The following is a 19,435-nucleotide window of genomic DNA, read 5'->3' as shown; positions in this document are numbered from 1 at the left end:
CTGGTTAGTGAGCTCCTTAATCGTGCCATACCTGTAATCCCATTCAATATCTTCACCCGTGACAGTATATAAATCTCCCAATCCTGTCCAATTATCATGCCACACTGACGCTGTTCCACTTCTTGGACTCCATAGGATCTGATGATCTATTAAATCTCTAGCTTGCAACATCTTTTTCCATACTTGCGAGCCTCCTCTCCCACCTTCCACATAATCAGATTGGGATTTTTACATTTGCAATACTTGTTCATCATATATTCACTCCATAAGGATTGCTTTGTTCTGAAATTCCACCATAACTTGCAGAACAACGCCATTGATACATCTTGCATTAATCGAAGCCCTAGTCCTCCTTTCTTTTCTGGAAGGCACAAATTATTCCATTTGCTCCGGTGTCTCCCCCTTCTCCCGATGCAGCTACTCCAGAAAAATTGAGCCATAATTCTTTGGACCTGGTTCAGTACATTACTTGGTGGATTCATCACTGACAAACAATGAATAGGGGACCACATGTCATCTTACTCCATTGCGTTAAGGCTTTCTTGACCCGTTTTAGTTTATGATGGAATATCATAAACGGGTCCCCCTCGAAATCTGCTCTCCAGTGATGTTTAACCACTTTCATGAAGGATTCCTCTTTAATCCAAAAGTTGAGAAATCTAAATGGCCTAATCACCTCCTCTGTATTGGTTTTGAAAGTGATCGATAAAGGAGTATGATCCGATCCACTTCTTACCATATGCTCCACTTCTAATATCGGAAAAATCATCTTGCAGCTTTTCATCCCCCAGTACCCTGTCTAGTCTTTTGAAGATGCATTCCTCTCCCAATCTACCATTCCACCAAGTGTATTTGCTACCTTTAAAGCCCCTATCCTCCAAATTGCATACATTTATACAATAGTTAAAGTCCCTTACCTCTGCCTCCGTAACAGGTCTACCTCCTAATTTCTCCTCCTCATTACATATCACATTGAAGTCCCCTCCAACCATCCATTTTGTACTTGCTAAATCAGACATAGACTCCCACAGGATTAGTCTATCAATCTGTGTGCACTTAGCATACACTAGAGAGACCATCACATCCATTCCAGCACTTTGATTATGCAACTTAAGGGTTAACATTTGATCCTCATCTCTCACTATTTCATACTCCATTACCTCATCCATAAACGCCCATATCTTCCCGTTAGAGTTTGCGACAGCATGTTGCATCCGTAACCTTCGATAATCTTCTAACCCTTGTCTATCTTGAAATGGTTCCATTAGCCCCACAAAGTAATATTGATGTCTTTTATGCAAATTAATAAGTCTAGTAAACGCCTTATGAGTATTTACCGACCTAATATTCCATATCAAGGCCCTCATTGATACTTGGAATTTTTGATAATCGTTCTCTTTGATTGCCTAGATAGTGCTTGGGCCTCCTTTATAAACTTCTCACTTTGTTTCTTCTGCTTCGTGTGTGTATCCTTTAATCTGCCAACATGCTTTGGGGATAAGTCTCCTTCGATAGCGATTTTATCTATGTTTTGATCCATGTCCTCTTTATCCATAACTTCTTCCTTCTGATCACCCCTGTCTGTTGAATTCTATATAGCTAGCGTCCAATTGTTTGAAATGTTGATCTGCTTTGGGGATAGATTGCCATCACTACCAGCCTTATCTATGTTTTGAGGTATGTCCTTTTCCTCCACGTTTTCTCCCTTCTGATCACTCTCATCTGTTGCCATCTCTATGGCCAATGGGGTTACTTCTTCATTAGTCATCCCATATACCACCATTGCACCTTCATTCTTTTTACCATTCTCGTCCTTTGATTCTCTACAAGTCTCTTCTTGTGTGCATTGTGATGACTCTTCCTGCCCTTGTTCTTTTTGAATGATCTCGTGCTTTGATTCGGCATTGTACTTGCATCTGCAACCTCTAGTTGTTTCTCCTTCTCTGAATCTACTTTCTCTTTCCCTTTGCCAAATTGACTGTTCAACCATTCTTTAGTCGTTTGTTCAGTACCAGCTTCGTGCTCCTTTTCCTCCCTTAGAGTTTCAAAAGCATTTTCATGGTAGTAATCTATTTCCCCTTCAATATGGCCATTCTTATCTCTCCTGTATTTATTTATTCTTCGTACCATCCATTCCTGTTGATATTGTTTGTTCCCCACTACTTTCCCACTTGCCAGAGTTCTTCTTTGATCTGCCGCTGTTCCCATAATTGGTATTGATTTTGTTTTCCCCTCTAATTTTTTATCTTCTTCACTGTTTGCCTCATATAGTTCAGGGTGTAGCGTCCAACAGTTTTGTTCATCATGCCTTTGAAGGCAACAATCCTTACAGTATTTTGGCATATGATCATATTGTACCTTAATCCACTTGTATCTGATCTCCCCTGTATTGTCATCTTCCTCATTTATTCTCACTCTTTGGGGAAGCTTTGCAGTGAGATCCACCTCAATTTTGACCTTTGCACAACTAGGTCTCGTCTGATTCTTTGTAGCCATATCCACTGTTAGGGGTTTTCCAATCGCACTGGCTACTGAGAAAAGCGCCTCCTTTGCAAAGAAATTTGTAGGTAAATCTGGAAAAGATATCCAAGCCACTTCAATAGTTGTTTATACTTCTGGTTCAAACCAAGGATCCCATTTAAGAGTTCGCATCTGCCAATAACTTTCTTTCGCCTTTACGTAAAAAGCAACAGTGGATAAAAGATGAACATAGTCTTCCATCGTTGTTAGTCTAATCAGAATATGCCTCGCATCCAGGACGCCTATGATGCATTCGCTTTTGATTCCACATTACCCCGGTATTGTTCTCCTCAATTCGTTTACATCAGGCTTGCCAATGAGAATTTCCCTACAATTGCATATTGTAGTTTTTCTTGTATTATCAGAGACTTCACCTCCGAAGTCTTCCATGTAATGCTTGGTTCTCCATGAAGGATAATAACTGGTTTGGGCGGCACAATGAGCTTTGGGGGAGTGATTGGCTTTGGCTTCAACAGATTGGCATATTGGAAAGGATTTGTAAACGGCTGGGTGTCTGGCTTCTTTTGTGTGGGTAGCGGGGGAAAATCCACCAGTGGGAGGTCCCCACCAGTGGTGGTTCCGGTCATGATGGCCACTTCTTCAACTAGGGTTAATCCAAACACAAGATGAGGTTAGGTGCAATACTGTAATTGTTAGCGGTATTCTACATTACTATGGTGACAGAGAGAACACCGTAACCTTAACAAGTCCAAACTATCAATTTCAGTAAAAGAAACTAAAGTTTTAAATGGAGATTTTCTCAGCTTAGCTCCTCCAGCAGTAGCTTTGCCACATTTAGAAGCAGTAAATCGGTGTTCTTTAACTGATTCAGCCCCACAATGCCTTCAGCTATTCGACCATGTTCCCTCTCGGGTGAGACTAAAGGACTTTAACGTTTATATTCGTCTTCTTGTACTGTGCTGTTTTATCTTGATTTCACTATCTAACGAATGTATTTTTAATCCACGGGTAGCTGCTGCAGAGCATATGCCTCCTTCAGGTCTAAGCATATCAGTTCAACAGCCGATCCTCGGGTTCTTCCCACCTGCAAAGGTGCAAATTGGTCGAGAAGGAACTCATGGAAGTGATGACTTGCATACTGAAGTAGGAGGAAATGTTGATTTGGAACTGAAGCTATAGAAGTTATGTCTTCAACACGTCCTCTCACGTGCAGACTTGATTCCTTATTATGGTCAAGCATGTGAAAAGTTTTTATTTGATAATGAGTGGTGGTGCGACTCGATTCCAAGACATCTATGTATTGTGGTGCAATACTGAATTGTGTGGTCATCTCGTCGAAAAGCTTAAGCTGTTAGAGAGATGTCACACTTCTAATCTCTTGATTGTGTCTTTAAGATGTTGACTCCCTCGGCTTCTTCCTATGTTTACTTTGTTATATTTTGAATCTCCTTAATGAAAATCCCGACTCGTTGTTGGGTTATGTCACAATAGAGATAACATGTTCATGCTTTTTTGTTAGACAAAGAAGTCATAAATCCCAAACAGGGAATGATCTTTCAAACTGGCAGAGCATCCCATTATTCCGCAAACCAGTAGCACACTAAGCACTTCAGCTGAGAAGTTTCAAGCCAAACCCCGGAAATATATTACCTCTGTAATGAGTTGGGGAAGCATTATGTATAGTCTCATTGTTTTTTCACACACATTTTCTCATTTACGAGCAAAATTTTAAGAATTACCTGACTTTTGCCCATGGATCTTTGGGGCACCCGGAAATTTTTCTGAAAAATTATATGAGGACCTCCGTAATGAGTTGGGGAAGCATTACGTATAGTCCTACAATTTTTTTCACAAATATTTTCGCATTGACGAGCCAACTTTTGGAAATTACCCGACTTTCGCCAATTTCGTGTGTATTAGCCCATGGATTTTGCGTCTTTGGGGCACCTGAAATTTTTTTCTGAAAAAACTATATGAGAACCTCCGTAATGAGTTGAGGAAGCATTACGTATAGTCCTGCTATTCTTTTCACGAATATTTTCGCATTTACAAGCCAACTTTTAGGAATTACCCGACTTTCACCTTTTTTCGTGTGTATTAGCCCATGTTTGAGATATGTGTATTTATATGAGAATAACTAAATTCATAAAGTGGTGGAAATATATGCAATAAAGTGTAGTTCTTGTGTAATGATAGGAAACTTTTATTATTTACTAGTTTAGTTAATGCTATTAAGGGAGAAAACAAAGAGTTACATTGGAGATCACTAATAATAAATAAAACGTATTTCATGAATGCGATTTATGAACAATTTGAATTTTTTTTTTGAAAAAACTATATGAGGACCTCCATAATGAGTTAGGGATGCATTACGTATAGTCCACCATTTTTTTCACAAATCATTTTGCATTTACGATCCAACTTTTAGAAATTACCGAACTTTTGCCATTTTTCGTGTGTATTAGTCTATGCTTGTGATATATGTATTTATGTGAAAATAATTAAATTAATAAAGTGGTGGAAATATATGCAATAAAGTAAAATTCTTACAAAATTCGTAGACGACGTCAATTTATAACGAAGAAACGATAGTAGCTATATGTTTTATAGGCTTTATCATATTCATGTCCTTTTTCCTTTTGTAGTGAATCAACTTCTCTATGCAAGATGAATCTTTTTTCCTTTTGTAGTGAATCAACTTCTCTATGCAAGATGAAGGCTAAAGGGAGGTTGCAGGTATCCCGTAGAATTAGTCGAGATGCGTGTAAGTTGACCTGGACATCACGGTTATAAAAAAAAAAATGATGAAGGCTAGAGAGGTTTAGTTACCAAGTAGTATCAAAGCCTCAGGAAGGAAGCCAAGAATGTGAAATGCACTTGCACCAAATACACTATTTGGACCAAGAATCTTGAAAATTCTTTCACCTCCTATTACCACATAGTATTCTCCATGTAATAACAAGAACTCATACACGACAATAAGGAAAAAATGCCCTGAAACTCTTTGAACATGGCAAAAATCCATACATTTGTTCACACTTCTCCGTTGAATCCGTTGTATACAGACGTATGAACGGTGATTTCCTTTGAATCTCATCAACGTCGTCTGAAACTGTGTTGTAATAATATGGTAATGTTCGAAAACCAATAACTTTGATGAGAGCTAGTGGCAATAGAAGAAGAAGAAACATAAGAGCAAATGAAGATTTTAGGAATTTTCCCATTTTTTGTAATGCAGATGGTAGAGAAAAAATAAAAGCCTTAATAGATGATCAGTTCAAAACGAATGCAGTAAAAAAGGAACATAGAAAATACCATAATTTATATGCAACAGCTTAATGTATTATTATAGGCTCATCGTACACCGACTTAAAGTTACATATTGAAAATAAAATACCATCACTAAGCAATCTACAGAATCAGAACCCCCGTCAATGAACCTGCCTAAATAAGTCGTCTGGGTCGCCATAAGATATATCCAAATCGTACCAACGGAAAAGATCACCTGATTGTTCTGCTCGCCACAAGATATATCCAAATCGTACCAGCGGAAAGAATCACCTGATTGTTCTGCAATTAATTTAGTGCTACAGCGGAGTGAGCACATTAGTGATATGACCGTCCTCTTCCACGACCACGCCAACTCCTACCACCTCTTCCACTGCTTCTTCCACTATCATAGATACCTGAAAATGCCTTGTTAACCAGCTGGTGTTGCATACCACTGGCTCCTCGGGCCTTTTTTAAAGGGTTATTGTTTGACCCATTTGTAGTAGCAGCCGGGCGCTTCTGACTGTGACCACAATATCATAATATTAATAGACATTACTATCTTCATCAGTTTGAAATACTACTGATGATTAAAATTATGAAGAATATCTATCCGCATACCCTGCAACAGTAGCAGTTGAAGGACCTGAAGGCTTCGCAGCTTCTTTCCATGACAAATTTGTTTTTTGATCGCCTATAAATTTTGGTGTTTTTGTATTCAATGGCTGTAATATATGTATGTGATGTCAGCTCAAGCAGACAATATATTGTAGAGCTGATTGTAGAGCACAAAATGCAAAATCAGCAGATTTTACCTGGGTCATTGCTAATATATTGTTGCAAGCTCGGAGCGCAAAGGTAGCATTCTGCTTTTGGGTTTTCTACAGATTAAAGATAACAGCTGAGTTCACACCAACAGAAGGGAATAAATCGATCGCAAGGGAAGGAGAGGTGAAAGAGAAGGTAAAACTCACAATAGCATCCTTTTCTTCTTCTGTTTTAGCAGCAGCAAGTGCTTTGTTTTGATCTGCCATCCCTTGGGTTAATTTCTTGATCATAGCCCTAGCCAAATCCTCAACTGTGCTTAATCTGTTTCATCAACATGAAAGACATCAACAACATACCCAACTTATACGGAGAAGTGTAGAGACTAGCCCCTTGCCTATCCCACCTAAAGTGTGGCACCACTCGGCTACCTTCTAACTAACCCCTCACACCTCCTTACTGGAGCATCCACGCACCTCTTCACATGCCCAAATCATCTTACCCTCGCTCATCTTGTCCCCCCACGGACTCCCCTTATCCCGTATAACTTCGTTCCGAATCATATCTCTCATAGTATGCCTACACACCCTTCCGGACATCCTCATCTCAGCTACATTCATCTTCTGGACGTGGGCATACTTGACCGGCAACATGAAAGACATCGTGAGCTTAAAAAGATTAAAGTGAAAACCAGCAATCACTACAATATGGCAGACTTCAGTTTCTCCTCTCTTCTGTCAGAACAGCTAAGCTCCCCTCTTCCGGCTAGCAGGAGCATGCCATGTACCACTCACATCCTCCTCCTCCTAAGTTCTGGTTACGAACAGACAAGAAAAAGAATCCACCCCCCCCCCCCCCCCACAAGGTTCTGCCTTCTTACCAACTAGCCAGAGGAAAGAAAAGGACAACGAAGCCTTCAGTTGTCTAAATTCTGAATATGGCAAACCGGTACATGACTATTTTAGCGCATTCATGGGATATTTATATCATCAGAGAAAAGTAAGCAGACTAAAAACGCTGTAAAATTGCCTTGTCCACACAATTTGTCATAGTCAACATATTTGGGGAGGGAGGGGGGGGGGGACTGGATGTAGGATGATTTCTTTGTTGAGCAAAATGTCATATGAAATTCTCTTCTCCCTCAAGAATGATGCTACTTGACTTGATGCATATAGAGGTGTATACAGTAAAAATTAGGTGGCTTTCCACAAACCAGAATGTTAAAATTGAAGGCCAGTATCCAATTTTTGGTTCAGCATGAATTTTCATTTCAATGATCCAGAAGCTGAAAATGTGATCAAATCTTAAATTGGCATCAACCAAGCATAGCATCTAGGGCTCGAGTTATAACATCAAGGAATAGAAGAACAAGTAGAAGCACCTCTCAGTAAAGTCCTTATATTGCTCCGAGAAATCCTCCCCCAGTCTATCTGATGGTTGTCCAGTGACAATCTTGTACCCACAGAGACTGTTTGTGGCATTTGGAGTCTATCAGATTCAAATGGAAAAGTATAAGCAGGTTGATTCTATGCATCAGGTAATAATATTATCCATGTTCAAGAAATTAAAACTCTTACCTTGTGAGCTAAATGGTGGAAGGTATACAACAGACACTCGATACACGTGTAGTTAATTTCTTCAATCTTTCTTCGAACCATATATTTCTGAGAAAAAACAAGAAAGTCATCAAGATTTCCAAAGCATTTGAATCGAGAGATCCTAATGACTGGAAACTTGGAAAATCTAGTATGAGTGTAACCAACTCAGGTTGTATGAGCAGGACTTGATTAGAAGAGCAAAGATGACTAATATGCTTAAACAAATGCTGAATGGGAAATGCAATTAACAAGTATGAATGACAGCAGTACAGCATACGACTCTAAGCAACCAGAAACACAGGCCACTCTTTTCTGTATTGTGAGTAATTCAAGAATCATAGCAAGAGCAAGAATTTATTGTATGCTCTCAGTACTTTTTGTACTAAACAATACTAGAAGCATTGACATGAAGAGCAAAAGGTTAAGCAGAAATGCAGGAATGAATTTAAAATCTCCAAATCTACCCAACTCTAAGGTTATAATTCAATTCATGAAATTTTCAAAGAAAACCTTTAGTAGCTGAACTACAGATGGAAGCAGCTGTCGAGAATCCTGAGTTGTTGCACAAAGTGAGCACTCGGCGAGGTTCTTGAGCAAGTCCAACTTCCCTTGTTCTGGAAGCTGAAAAAACAAAAAAAATTGCACTTGATAACTTGAACAACATAATTGTAAGATATGGACCAGTGAAGGATGGTTAAAAAACAAGAACATAACTCAAATATTTTTTTCGAATCTGGAAACATTTGTATTATAGTCGGTATTTAGGTAGTACTGGAAAACCCATATTGACAGAATGAGGAAAGAAAACAAATTCTAAACAGAAACTACAATCCTAAACAGACTCTAAAACATCCATTCAGTCTCATCCGAATAAACCTTTGTACACCAAAAGCAGAATAACAATATACTGCACTTCATTTTATTTTATTTTTTGATGAAGTGAGATTTCATTAAGATTTAAGGCATCCAGTAGATGCAAAGATACAAAAGGGGGGATCTGTCAGCTCAGTAAGAACAAAAAAAAACTTATAGAGCCAAGGAGCTGACAAAATCCAGGTAGTGATCTAAGTTCATTACAGGGGAAAAGTTCGCCCAATTAAAAAGGTTAATCAAACAACTAGCCTTAAGCTTACAAATTGGAGTTAAAAATCCATCAAAATATCTCCTGTTTCTTTCATTCCAAATAACCCAAAAAATACAGCTGGGGTCATGCTCCAGATTTTCCTGATGGATCTTCTAACTTCCATAGAGCTCCAACTAGTGTAGGCATCTCTGATACTGAAGGGCATAGACCAACTTATACCAAAAAGCACTAGGAACATGTTCCAAAAGTGTGTTGCAAAAGGGCACTGAAGCATAAGGTGGTTGATGCTTTCTGAAGTTGACTGACACATGTAACACCTATTGACCAGTTGAATTCAAGAAATATTGTACTTTACAAGGTACACTGTAACCGGGTCAAGCTATAACATTTGTCTTCACTTAAAAGGAGCCTTATACATTATAGGGACACTATGAATATTGTGATGCTATTTGGGAAGGAAAAAGACCTTCGCAGTTTTAAAAAAGGGTATAAATCTCCTCATTCATTAGCCCATCAATGTGAACTTTGCAAAAGTTGCTTTTTTGAATTGTATGATGCAGCTGTAAACCTAGTCAGCTAGATAAGATGCCTAAAGAATCTACGAGCGCACGCTGTTCCTAGAATTCCTTAGTTTCCTTATCTTTGAACATCATAACTACTCATTGATCCCCAAAAAGACCGCCTGGCCCTCATTTCTTCTGTTTTGGCACTTCAATACATTGTTCAGTTGTCATCTAATCTAAAGCACATCCTCCCTTATCAGCAAACTAAATAATTTACTATAACTGCTGATAAGCTGCCCTACACCACATATAGAATAGTCAAAGGAACTTACGCTTTCAAACCATAATGACAAAAAATAAATGATTCTACAGTATCAATACATAAATCGGGTAAAAATATACAATAAAGCTTGAGGGGGAGATATTCTGAAGGAAAACCATATGAATCTCTATTTTGAAGGAAAAATCATAGAACTAGAATCATATAAACTTTCTCAATGATCTCCATAATTCTCCACTTAGAAAATAGCTAGCAACACCCCTATTTATAATAGAACAAATACTTTGACTAGAAACTAGAAAACCTATTCCTTGAGCTGAGGGTCCTTTGGAAACAGCCTCTCTACCTCCATAAGGTAGGGGTAAGGTCAGCGTACACTCTATCCCTCCCCAGACCCCACTTGTGGCATTGCATTCCACAAGGTATGTTGTTGTAGTTGTATAAATCCTATTTAGACATGAACTAAAAAAACAAGCAAATATGAAATCCTAAACAACTTTGGTTCACTCCAAACTTTGAATTAGTCTTCAACATATTGCATTAGTCACTAAAGACTAAATGCATGTTACCCAACTGTTAAGTGCATCAAATGCACTGGCTGCATTAAGAAACTAATAAATATAGGAGTTACAAGAATTACCTTGTCAAAAACAGGCATGATTTGCTTGTTCAGATAGTTGAGAAACTTGCTGCCTGATGCACCCCTCTGAAGACAAATAAATGTCAACTGAATGACTATTTGTAACAGTCATCTACATTTGACAGATAAAGGGAAAACAGCACACACCTTGAAGAAGGGAAAGGTCATTGAAAGGCACGATATGAACCTCTCGATATGATCAGCATCAGACACCTACCAGAAAGGCAAACAAGCACTTAGATTCATATCCCAAAGACAGTAGGCATCAATTTTCCGGGTTTTGTTTAAAGGAAGGTTGCAGAGAACGACAAGGAGAATGTGGCCAGGAACTCCATCAGAGAAAAGGAGTGAGATACATGAGTAAGAAAATTAATCTAACTGTAGGCCTTCATTAAACCATTGAAATATTATCATCTTTGAGCACTATGTAAAACAGTACCAAGACACCCTGCACCAGAGATTCTTCAACGAAATGGTACAATACAAAAACTTTCTGATCAAATACACCCCACCCCCCTAAAAACACTTTGTATTAGAGCCAGCATACTCATTTTTTAAACCAAAAAAAAAAACTGTTTTCCTTTTATCCTACAACTAAAAGACCTGGAGACATATTCAGTTCAAAATTCAAGTGAACTCTCAAACCAGACACCAGGACATTGACCTCTAATAACTGGGAATATCACAAGATTCGAAAGGGGAGAAATGCACAAAGTAAGCAAAACTCAATATTGAGCATAAAGTGAGAAAAATCATGGACTTCTAACGGGGAACAAAAACACAGCAATAAAACTTGAGCAATTAAAGCAGCAGCTATCAACTGAGCACTGTCAAGAAAATGAAATGCCGTTTAAAACCAATAACATAACCACCACATAAAATTAGAGTTGGCTCCCAACAAAAGAAAAGGAACTACCACTTACATTGAACTGAGCATCAAGATCTGCCTGACCTTCAATTATCTCAACAAGCTCCTGGATACGCTCTGCAGGAGCCTTATGGCCAAATAAGCTCAAGCTTTTCAGAAAGTCCATGAACATTTTGAATTCAGCAGCGGTTACATCTTGCAAATTCTACAAAACATTAATTTTAGGATTGTTAACAAGAGCAAGGATAGTTGAAAACACATATACCCATAATATACTCATCAGATGTGTATTAATATCTTAAGCACTAAAATTAAAAATAAATTACCATTTCCTAAAAAAATGGAAAATTAAAAGAGAACCACATTGAGAAAATTAACATGATACCAATCCATACGGACCATACCTGCTTCACTAGAGTAGTTATGTGCCTCTCCATCAGCTCCTGTGGAACTAGGAGCTCCGTCTTTAGAGGGAACACCTGCAAAGTATTGAAAATTTATAACAGCAATGATGAGCCACAAACTTATAAAGTTCATTAATAGTCCTTCTAAGTAGACAGTAAGCACTTTTGAAAAGATAAAAGCAACTACTCCGAGTCGAGTGATCTGAAAAATAATATCCATTATCATGTTCCCAACAAGGATCTTCTGGTCACCATGTTGAATTCATTCCCTTCTTTGTCAAATGACCACAAGAAAAAGTCACTTGGGAACAGTCCATTTTCCTTTTCCTTAACAAAATACTACAAGGGTAGAGAAATAGTAACCTTATCTCTTAGAAATAGAAGAACTTTTTTACGAATGCTGTCCCAAGTGCTAAAATCCTCAGCACTCTGATCCTCGATGCTCCCAATATGCTTAAACAAAGCAGTTAGAGAAGCTGCAGTAGACAAGTGCAACCAAATCGTAAGCAGGATAACCAGTGTGAATTGCACGACTACCAAGCATGTGGATAGAAATAAGAATTCAAACATCATATCCATACGCACTCACATATTTAATGTAAACCATAAAACCAGTAACTTTACCATTTTACATAACATGGTAGCTTTTAGAATCAAGGCAGGACACTTTTTTGATAGAGTAAATAATTTTATTAATGATGGGAGTAAACTCGTATACAAGCCATTTACCACAAAGTAGAAAACTACACCGAAAGTCCGAAACACGGTTCTCTACAAAAGAAACCCACTATCCGAGCAAATAGGGACATCATGAGTACACCAAAAAGAAAATAGAAACGAAGACACTATTTTCATACTTCACAAAATAATTGTGAATCCCTTCAAAGGCTCTCATGTTCCTCTCCTTCCAAAAAACCCACACAATGGCTAATGGATCAACATCCATGCCCTCCTTCAAGCGGCCCAACTCTGCAGTGCCTCCTTTACTGTAACCGGCATTAACCATTATATTCCAAACAAATTTGGGATCACTGAGCACAACCGCATTAGCTATCTGACAATGTAAAAAGAGATGGACTACATCTTCGCCTGGACATCTGCGCATGAAATACCAGCCAACACAGGTGACTCTCCCCTTCATTAAGTTCTTTGTTGTCAGTATCACTCCCCTCGTGGTCAACCAGGCAAAGAGAACACCTTCGTGGACACCCTGGGAATCCAAATTGAATTGAGTGAAGGGGTTTCCCGCTCCTCCCTCATCAAAACTTTGGTAATACTCCCTCATCATCTCCACAAAGCAAATGTAGCACACAGTGCATTTTCCTGTACAGTAGATCAACCATATTTTGAAATTTGCCTTGGAGGTTCCTCATAGATCAAAAATCTCAATTCCCTCGTATGTGTCCCACAAATGTGTTGGATAGTCAGCTCTTACTGGCATGAGACACTAAATATGTTGAGAAATATGCAAGCCTCAACTCAATCTCCACATCACCTGTCTCCCAAAAAACTAATCCTACTTCCAGTTTTAACACTTGCCCTTCTATCACTTACCCTGGAGAAAAAAAATATGGCCACTAAATCACTTCATAAAACTCCTCAAAAGATTGCACCCAAGCAGTACTGTGATGCTTCTAATGCTCTACCCCCTTTCCCTACTTCCACGTTTTTCTACTACCACTTTCCTCCCAAAGCATTCTGCTTTGTCCCAAATCTCTAATCTATTTTCCTAGCAAGGATTTGTTGAACATCCTAAGATCTTTCTCCAAGTTCACCCCATTTCTTTGAGGATGTGACACTTTCCAATGCACTAAATGAAACTTGTGTGTTCCAACAACAGCATCCCATAAAAATTTCCCCTAAAGTCTTCCCAACTTTTCATATAACAACATAAGTATGAAGAGAGGCTACACAAGGTGTTTTACAAAATACTGGAAACATTTGTATAAAAAACAGTACTTAGATAGTACTAAAAACTCCATATTTACAAATGACAGAGAAAGGAAAAGCTTCCATCCTGAAACTACAATCCTAGATAGACTCTAAAACAAATAGCATATTTCAGTCTTCTCAGAATAAACCTCTAAACACCACAAATAGAATAACAATATATTTGATGAAGAAATTTTATTTTATTTTTTTGATGAAGAAAATAGAATAACATTATACAGCTAAGTTTAATCTTCTACACATCACTACTCCTATTTTCAAAGCATCTGGCATTCCTTTCTCTCTAAATTGTCTACCATAAGCAAGCTGGGATAATCCTCCATCTTTTTTTGGTAGTAGACAACTTTATTAAATCCTCCATCTATATTTGTTTCTTGCACCAAAGCTTCCTGCCAACTGAAAAGAGTGTCACCAATCTTATTAGGCATTGTCCATAAGATACCTCTATGAGATTAAAAAAAAATCTGCCACAGGTATCTCAGCTTCACTTACACACAGAGTGCACTTTATTAACACTCCATTCTCTTATTTTAACTATCTTTTCTGCATCCTGCTAGTCGTTTCTCAACTATTTAAATCAGCAAACTCTACACTACAAGATCGTTGTTTGAAGCACACAACAGTAGGCCCAAGTCGGTAGTATGTATGCACCTACCTTGCAATTCAACATCTCTGCTAGCTCTTCAGTAGAACTATTACTGAAATTAGTTTTAAGACCGAAAACCACCTGGAGTCAAATGAGATTCTACCTTAAGTGTGACAGCAAATAAAGAGCTGTGTCATGTCATCTTCCCGCCTTGGATAAATGTTGCCTTCTCCAACCATTCAATCTATTCCAAATAATTGGTTGCCACAAATTATTATCTTTACATTTCCCCTAGAGGCAAGCCTAATTACATCATAAGCCACTGTACATCATAAACACCTTCCAAATTGTGGATGTTTTGTTCCACTTCCACCTGAATCAATTCAGATTTTTGTATGTCTATCTGTAACCCTGACACAACTTCAAACCAAATTAAGGTCCTGAATAGATATTGGAACTGTCTAATTTGTGGTTCACAACCAATTTATTAATCGTCAGCAAATAAAAAATGAAACACAGACCAATTACCCCTCATATGATCACTTTATGCTGCCCTATCCATAGGCCAACTAATAGCATCCATCACAAAAAGGAATAATAGAGATGATAAAGGATCTCCTTATCTAATTTCTCCTTGAGCTTTTGAAAATTCCGCATGGAGTACCCTTCATTAAGATGAACATACTATAAACATGCAATGCTTTATCCACGTTCAGGCAACTGTAATCTCTAGGGTTATCTTGTGTCAATTCCAAGAAAGCATATGACCAAAGGAGTTTTCCATTCAACCAACGATGTTGGATAAGATTAGGACTAATGTGTTTTTTTTTGTGATAAAGTAGTAAGATTAGACGTAATTGTAGTTCTAAATGACCAATGAAGTTGATTCGTTAATGAGGATATCAACATTGATAATGCCAATTGTTACAAAACAAGGATAATTGCGATGAATAATCAGGCAGAAACCTCAATTATGCTGCTAATAATAGATGTATAAGTGGAATGATTGACTACAATATTCTTAAGACTTCTATGGTTTTGGGGAGTCGGTGATATAATGACTAAACTTCAGGAACAGAAACGTACTCTTCACATCCTGACGTAACACGGTCATAAGAGCCTTGTGTACAGCATCACGCTCTACATTTTCTCCTGACATCATTGGAATAAATTGTATCAATATCAAGAAATGATGCAAACCAACCAACTTCCCAAGCCATTGAACACAAAACTTACCTGCAATGAGGAGCTGACCAAGAATGTCAACAATTTTAGTCAACTGCTCAGGTGTATCTTTGCAAAAAAGCGGAAGTCCACGGATCGCTTGTACACGGACCTGGAAATCAATAAAAGAAGGTACAAAATTTAGTTGATTACACATGGTTAAACTCAAACCTAGTTGTGAAATATACCAACTTCTTTACTAATAATAAGCAATACTGTAATTACATATATTTTCTGACAATTTCTATTAGATAATAATGAGGACTAACCCACCGTAATGCAACGTAGCATTCCTCTGAGACAAGTGACAACAGTTATTTTCCTTCGGCAAGCAACGTAATAAAGTTGGCTAGATATATACACCAGGTGTGTCTCTTAGTATGTATTAGAATGGCTACACGAATGATTTGGAACAGAATAAATTTACTAGTTAAAAAATCAAAGAGTCATATCTATTAACTTTTCTATTCATTGGTGGATCAACATAGGAGGTGGAGGTGCACGTGCACCAATGATAACCTAGCTTGGACTCTCTAAAGCAGCTCATATTTTCCAGAAAACATTGTTACACTATGGGTGTGCAGCCATAGCAAGTTCAGGTGCCCTGGGTTGGGTTTTGTAGTGGAGATACTCAACTACGTACTGGTAGGAGTTCAAAACCCCTTGGTCCAGCACTTGCTATGTTGCTCAGACTTTTCAAAAATGTCAACGGGTGAGTGTCGGATTCTCCGAAAGTAGTGTATTTTTGGAGAATCCGACACGGGTGCAGCATTGAAAGTGAAGAGTCCGTGCAACTTAAAGCACTTGGATCTTTTTCCTCTTTCTTGACAAACTATTCTATTTTAAATTCTCCCAATAGAAGATTCCCACAAATCTTAATTTTTTGGAAAGAGAAGAATCTGCTAAATCTTCTTCCATAAATCACCAAGTAACCCCCTACAATTACTTTCATCCTTCTCTCCTGTAATCTTCTCTCTTTCTCTAATTCATACCTCATTCGACAAAAACCTTTTCAGTATCGTCTTTGTTGATTCTGAAGTTAATTCTTTCTAATTTCCGCATTAGCTTGTGCTTTCCTTGCAAATTTGATTGTACGCTCATTATATTTTAATTTTACACAATTGTTTCCTATTCTAAATCTAATACATATTTTTCTTTTTTGGTTACGTTTTTTAAAATGAAAAGCTGGTCAAGTTCTTAAAAAATTGCTATACATAAAACTTGGATATTTTTATGAGTTGAAGTTAGCTTGTTGTTTTATGTAATTCAAGTTGAACTTTAAATATTTAGGTGATATACTTCAAGGCCTTGTTGTTCGAGTCTTGCGCTAGCCGGGAAACTTTGTGAGACCTTTCAATGGTAAGAACTTTTCTTTTTGTGAATATAGTTTATATTTTAGTCAAAAGTTCAAGTATGTTAGTTTGCTATAGATTTGTCCATCAAAGAACTGAAAGTTTCAAGAGAATTTTCAATCAAAGAGCAGAATCCAAAGACACAAAACCGAATGCCCACCAGATACAAACACTTACTTAGACATGTGACTAGTGGTAGCTCTACACCCAAGGCAATGGGGCACCATACGGTCCAAATCATGCATCCGCCATTGTTTCTACTTGAGATATGATTAAACACTAAGTTGCACAAAAAATAGTGTTTATATAAGTCAAAACACCCTAAAAGGTTTTATAAGTTTAAATGGCCTGTAGAGCACCTCAAGGCTATGTCATAATGTCTCATGAACCATGTCTAAATCATGAAAACCTGATGAGAAGAAGTTGATCATGTGTAGCAGATGCTATTTATGAGAGAAATCTTGTGAATCTGTGGATCATATGAATTTACTTCGCAGGTGTGGTCCATATTTATGGCTAACTTTGGCATTTCTTGGATAAGTCCAATGAAGTTCAAGAATTTGTTAGTGTGTTGGAAAACTGCCTGGCCAGAAGTGTACCAAAAAAAGGATTTTGAGAGCCATCCCTCTTACGGTCTTACCATAGCCTGGACTATATGGAAAGAAAGAAATAAGAGATGTTTTGGAAGCAACAAGAGCAAATTCAGTTTATGAAATATAGTTGTTTAAGTTATTTGTACTATTGGGGAGATGTAAATGTTGTATTTAGCATACAAAACATGTCGTTCATGCTTGAGTACTTGGGTTTCTAATGTTGTTTAGCCAGTATTATCTTTATACTTTACTGTTACTACCCTTGAAAAAAATTATCTTTGTACTGTAGCAGTATCAACTTGAAACTGTTTTTGTTGTAATAAAATTTTAACTCCTCAGATTGACTCATCAGCAATGACCTGACCAATTAGTATCAAAGTAAGATGTTGATAATACAGACAAAATGTTGAGCGCCCAAGAATGCGGCCTAGTGGTCAATGAAGTGAATACCATGAGGTCTTAAGATCCAAAATTGATACATGTGCTAGTAAGAGGCAGTAGATACCCCGAGGAATTATAGCTTTATCAGGCCGAGCTTCTAAAATCACAGAAGTACTTTAGTGAGAAACCATTTGTGTTCGGACAATCAATTTAAAAAGCACTTTCGAGCAACAATTAGTGTTTGATCAAGCTTGTTAAAAGTGCTTCTAAAGTGTATTTTCTCAAAAGTAATTCTCAAAAAAAAAAAAATTGGGCAAAAGATACTTTTTTTTGGTTCCAATAACTCATAAGCACTTATTTTCTCTCAAAAGCCTGATCAAAAACCTCCCCTTTTTAATTAAGCACTGTTGACCTCCCAAAAGCTTGGACAAACAGATTATTAGTCTAGATGAACGCAAACTGTCCCCACACCACTGCTATGAAAAAAAATACAAAAAATACAGCCTTGTGGCCTCCCAAAAGCTTGGCCAAGCAAGCTTTTAGTCTAGGTGAACACAAGTTGACACCACTGTTATTACAAAAAAAATATAGTCTTTTGGCTGACTAAATGTTATTAAGCCGCATTGAATAGTTAATACGCTATAATCTATTCAATGTTAAAACAAACACGCATATATTGAATCGAATACTAACCCCAAGCTCGTGATCTTCAATTAAATTTAAGTGCTGATCAAGTGCCTGCTCCGCTAACTCAGGGAAAAATTTAACAAACTTAGGGATAAGCTGCGCAGCAAGTTGTTTAGCCTTCACACTTCCATTCGCTGCCGCAATAATTCCTTCATAGTCCTGCCTATGCTGTTTAACCAAACTAAATAAAATCAAAACATGCTTACCGTAACCTTCCATAAACCCTAACAACACAAAAAAAAAACACGAAAAAAATACAGTGAAGTTGAAGAAAGTACTGACCTCAGACTTGTCCTTTGCGTCGTTGAGACGTTCACCAAACTCGTAGAGCTTGTCGATGTCGTCAGTAGCATCCGCCATTGGAGGAGAGAATAGGAGAAAGTACACCGGGGAAAGGCTAGGGTTTAGGAAAAGTGAACGGAGGTTGAAGGAAGAAGAAAGGGAAGATTTGGATGGTCGTAACTATTATTATTTCATAATATATATAGTATGGCATATGTTTTATAGTTTTAATTAATATAATGTTTGGATAGATTTTATGTTTTTGTCTTACATATTAATAATTTGAATGATAAATTTACTGGATGACGTAAGTAAGGTTTAGAACAGCATGGCACACTTCTAGTAGGAAAGTCAAATTTCTCTCGAGTTCTAAAAAGAAGAGAGTTCAATCGTGCAAGTTGGCTAATTCCCCTATAAAAGAAAAAAAAAAGTAGGGTACAAGTAGAATAACTATGAAAAATAAGGTAAAAGATGAGATATAATTATT

At 37.6% G+C, this 19,435-nt stretch overlaps 1 protein-coding gene across 1 annotated transcript; it reads right to left on the bottom strand.

Annotated features, from left to right (window-relative positions):
* Positions 1 to 5,801: 5,801 nt before the first annotated feature.
* LOC125817502 (apoptosis inhibitor 5-like protein API5) lies at positions 5,802 to 19,110 on the bottom strand. Its single transcript, XM_049497045.1, has 16 exons — positions 18,949 to 19,110; positions 18,673 to 18,834; positions 15,666 to 15,765; positions 15,516 to 15,581; positions 12,257 to 12,369; positions 11,894 to 11,968; positions 11,545 to 11,694; positions 10,769 to 10,834; positions 10,622 to 10,687; positions 8,625 to 8,735; positions 8,094 to 8,180; positions 7,898 to 8,004; positions 6,726 to 6,840; positions 6,567 to 6,632; positions 6,373 to 6,476; positions 5,802 to 6,274 (listed from the first exon to the last, which is right to left on the bottom strand). Exons 1-16 carry the CDS (start codon positions 19,024 to 19,026, stop codon positions 6,088 to 6,090), a joined length of 1,653 nt encoding a protein of 550 aa, XP_049353002.1. The 5' UTR covers positions 19,027 to 19,110; the 3' UTR covers positions 5,802 to 6,087.
* Between the last annotated feature and the right edge of the window lie 325 nt (positions 19,111 to 19,435).

This window comes from Solanum verrucosum, unplaced genomic scaffold, assembly GCF_900185275.1.
Source record: "Solanum verrucosum unplaced genomic scaffold, falcon-dt-bn FXZP01000280.1, whole genome shotgun sequence".
NCBI classification, from domain to species: domain Eukaryota; kingdom Viridiplantae; phylum Streptophyta; class Magnoliopsida; order Solanales; family Solanaceae; genus Solanum; species Solanum verrucosum.
Note: the sequence above shows the minus strand (reverse complement) of the source record. Positions and strands in the feature narration are given on the sequence as shown.

Coding starts and splice junctions, on each gene's coding strand:
- LOC125817502 (XM_049497045.1), bottom strand. CDS start 19,026: ATGGCGGATGCTACTGACGACATCGACAAGCTCTACGAGTTTGGTGAA. Junction 15,582..15,665: donor TGGTCAGCTCCTCATTGCAG/GTAAGTTTTGTG, acceptor CAATGATGTCAG/GAGAAAATGTAGAGCGTGAT. Junction 8,181..8,624: donor CTGTAGTTCAGCTACTAAAG/GTTTTCTTTGAA, acceptor GTTTTTTCTCAG/AAATATATGGTTCGAAGAAA.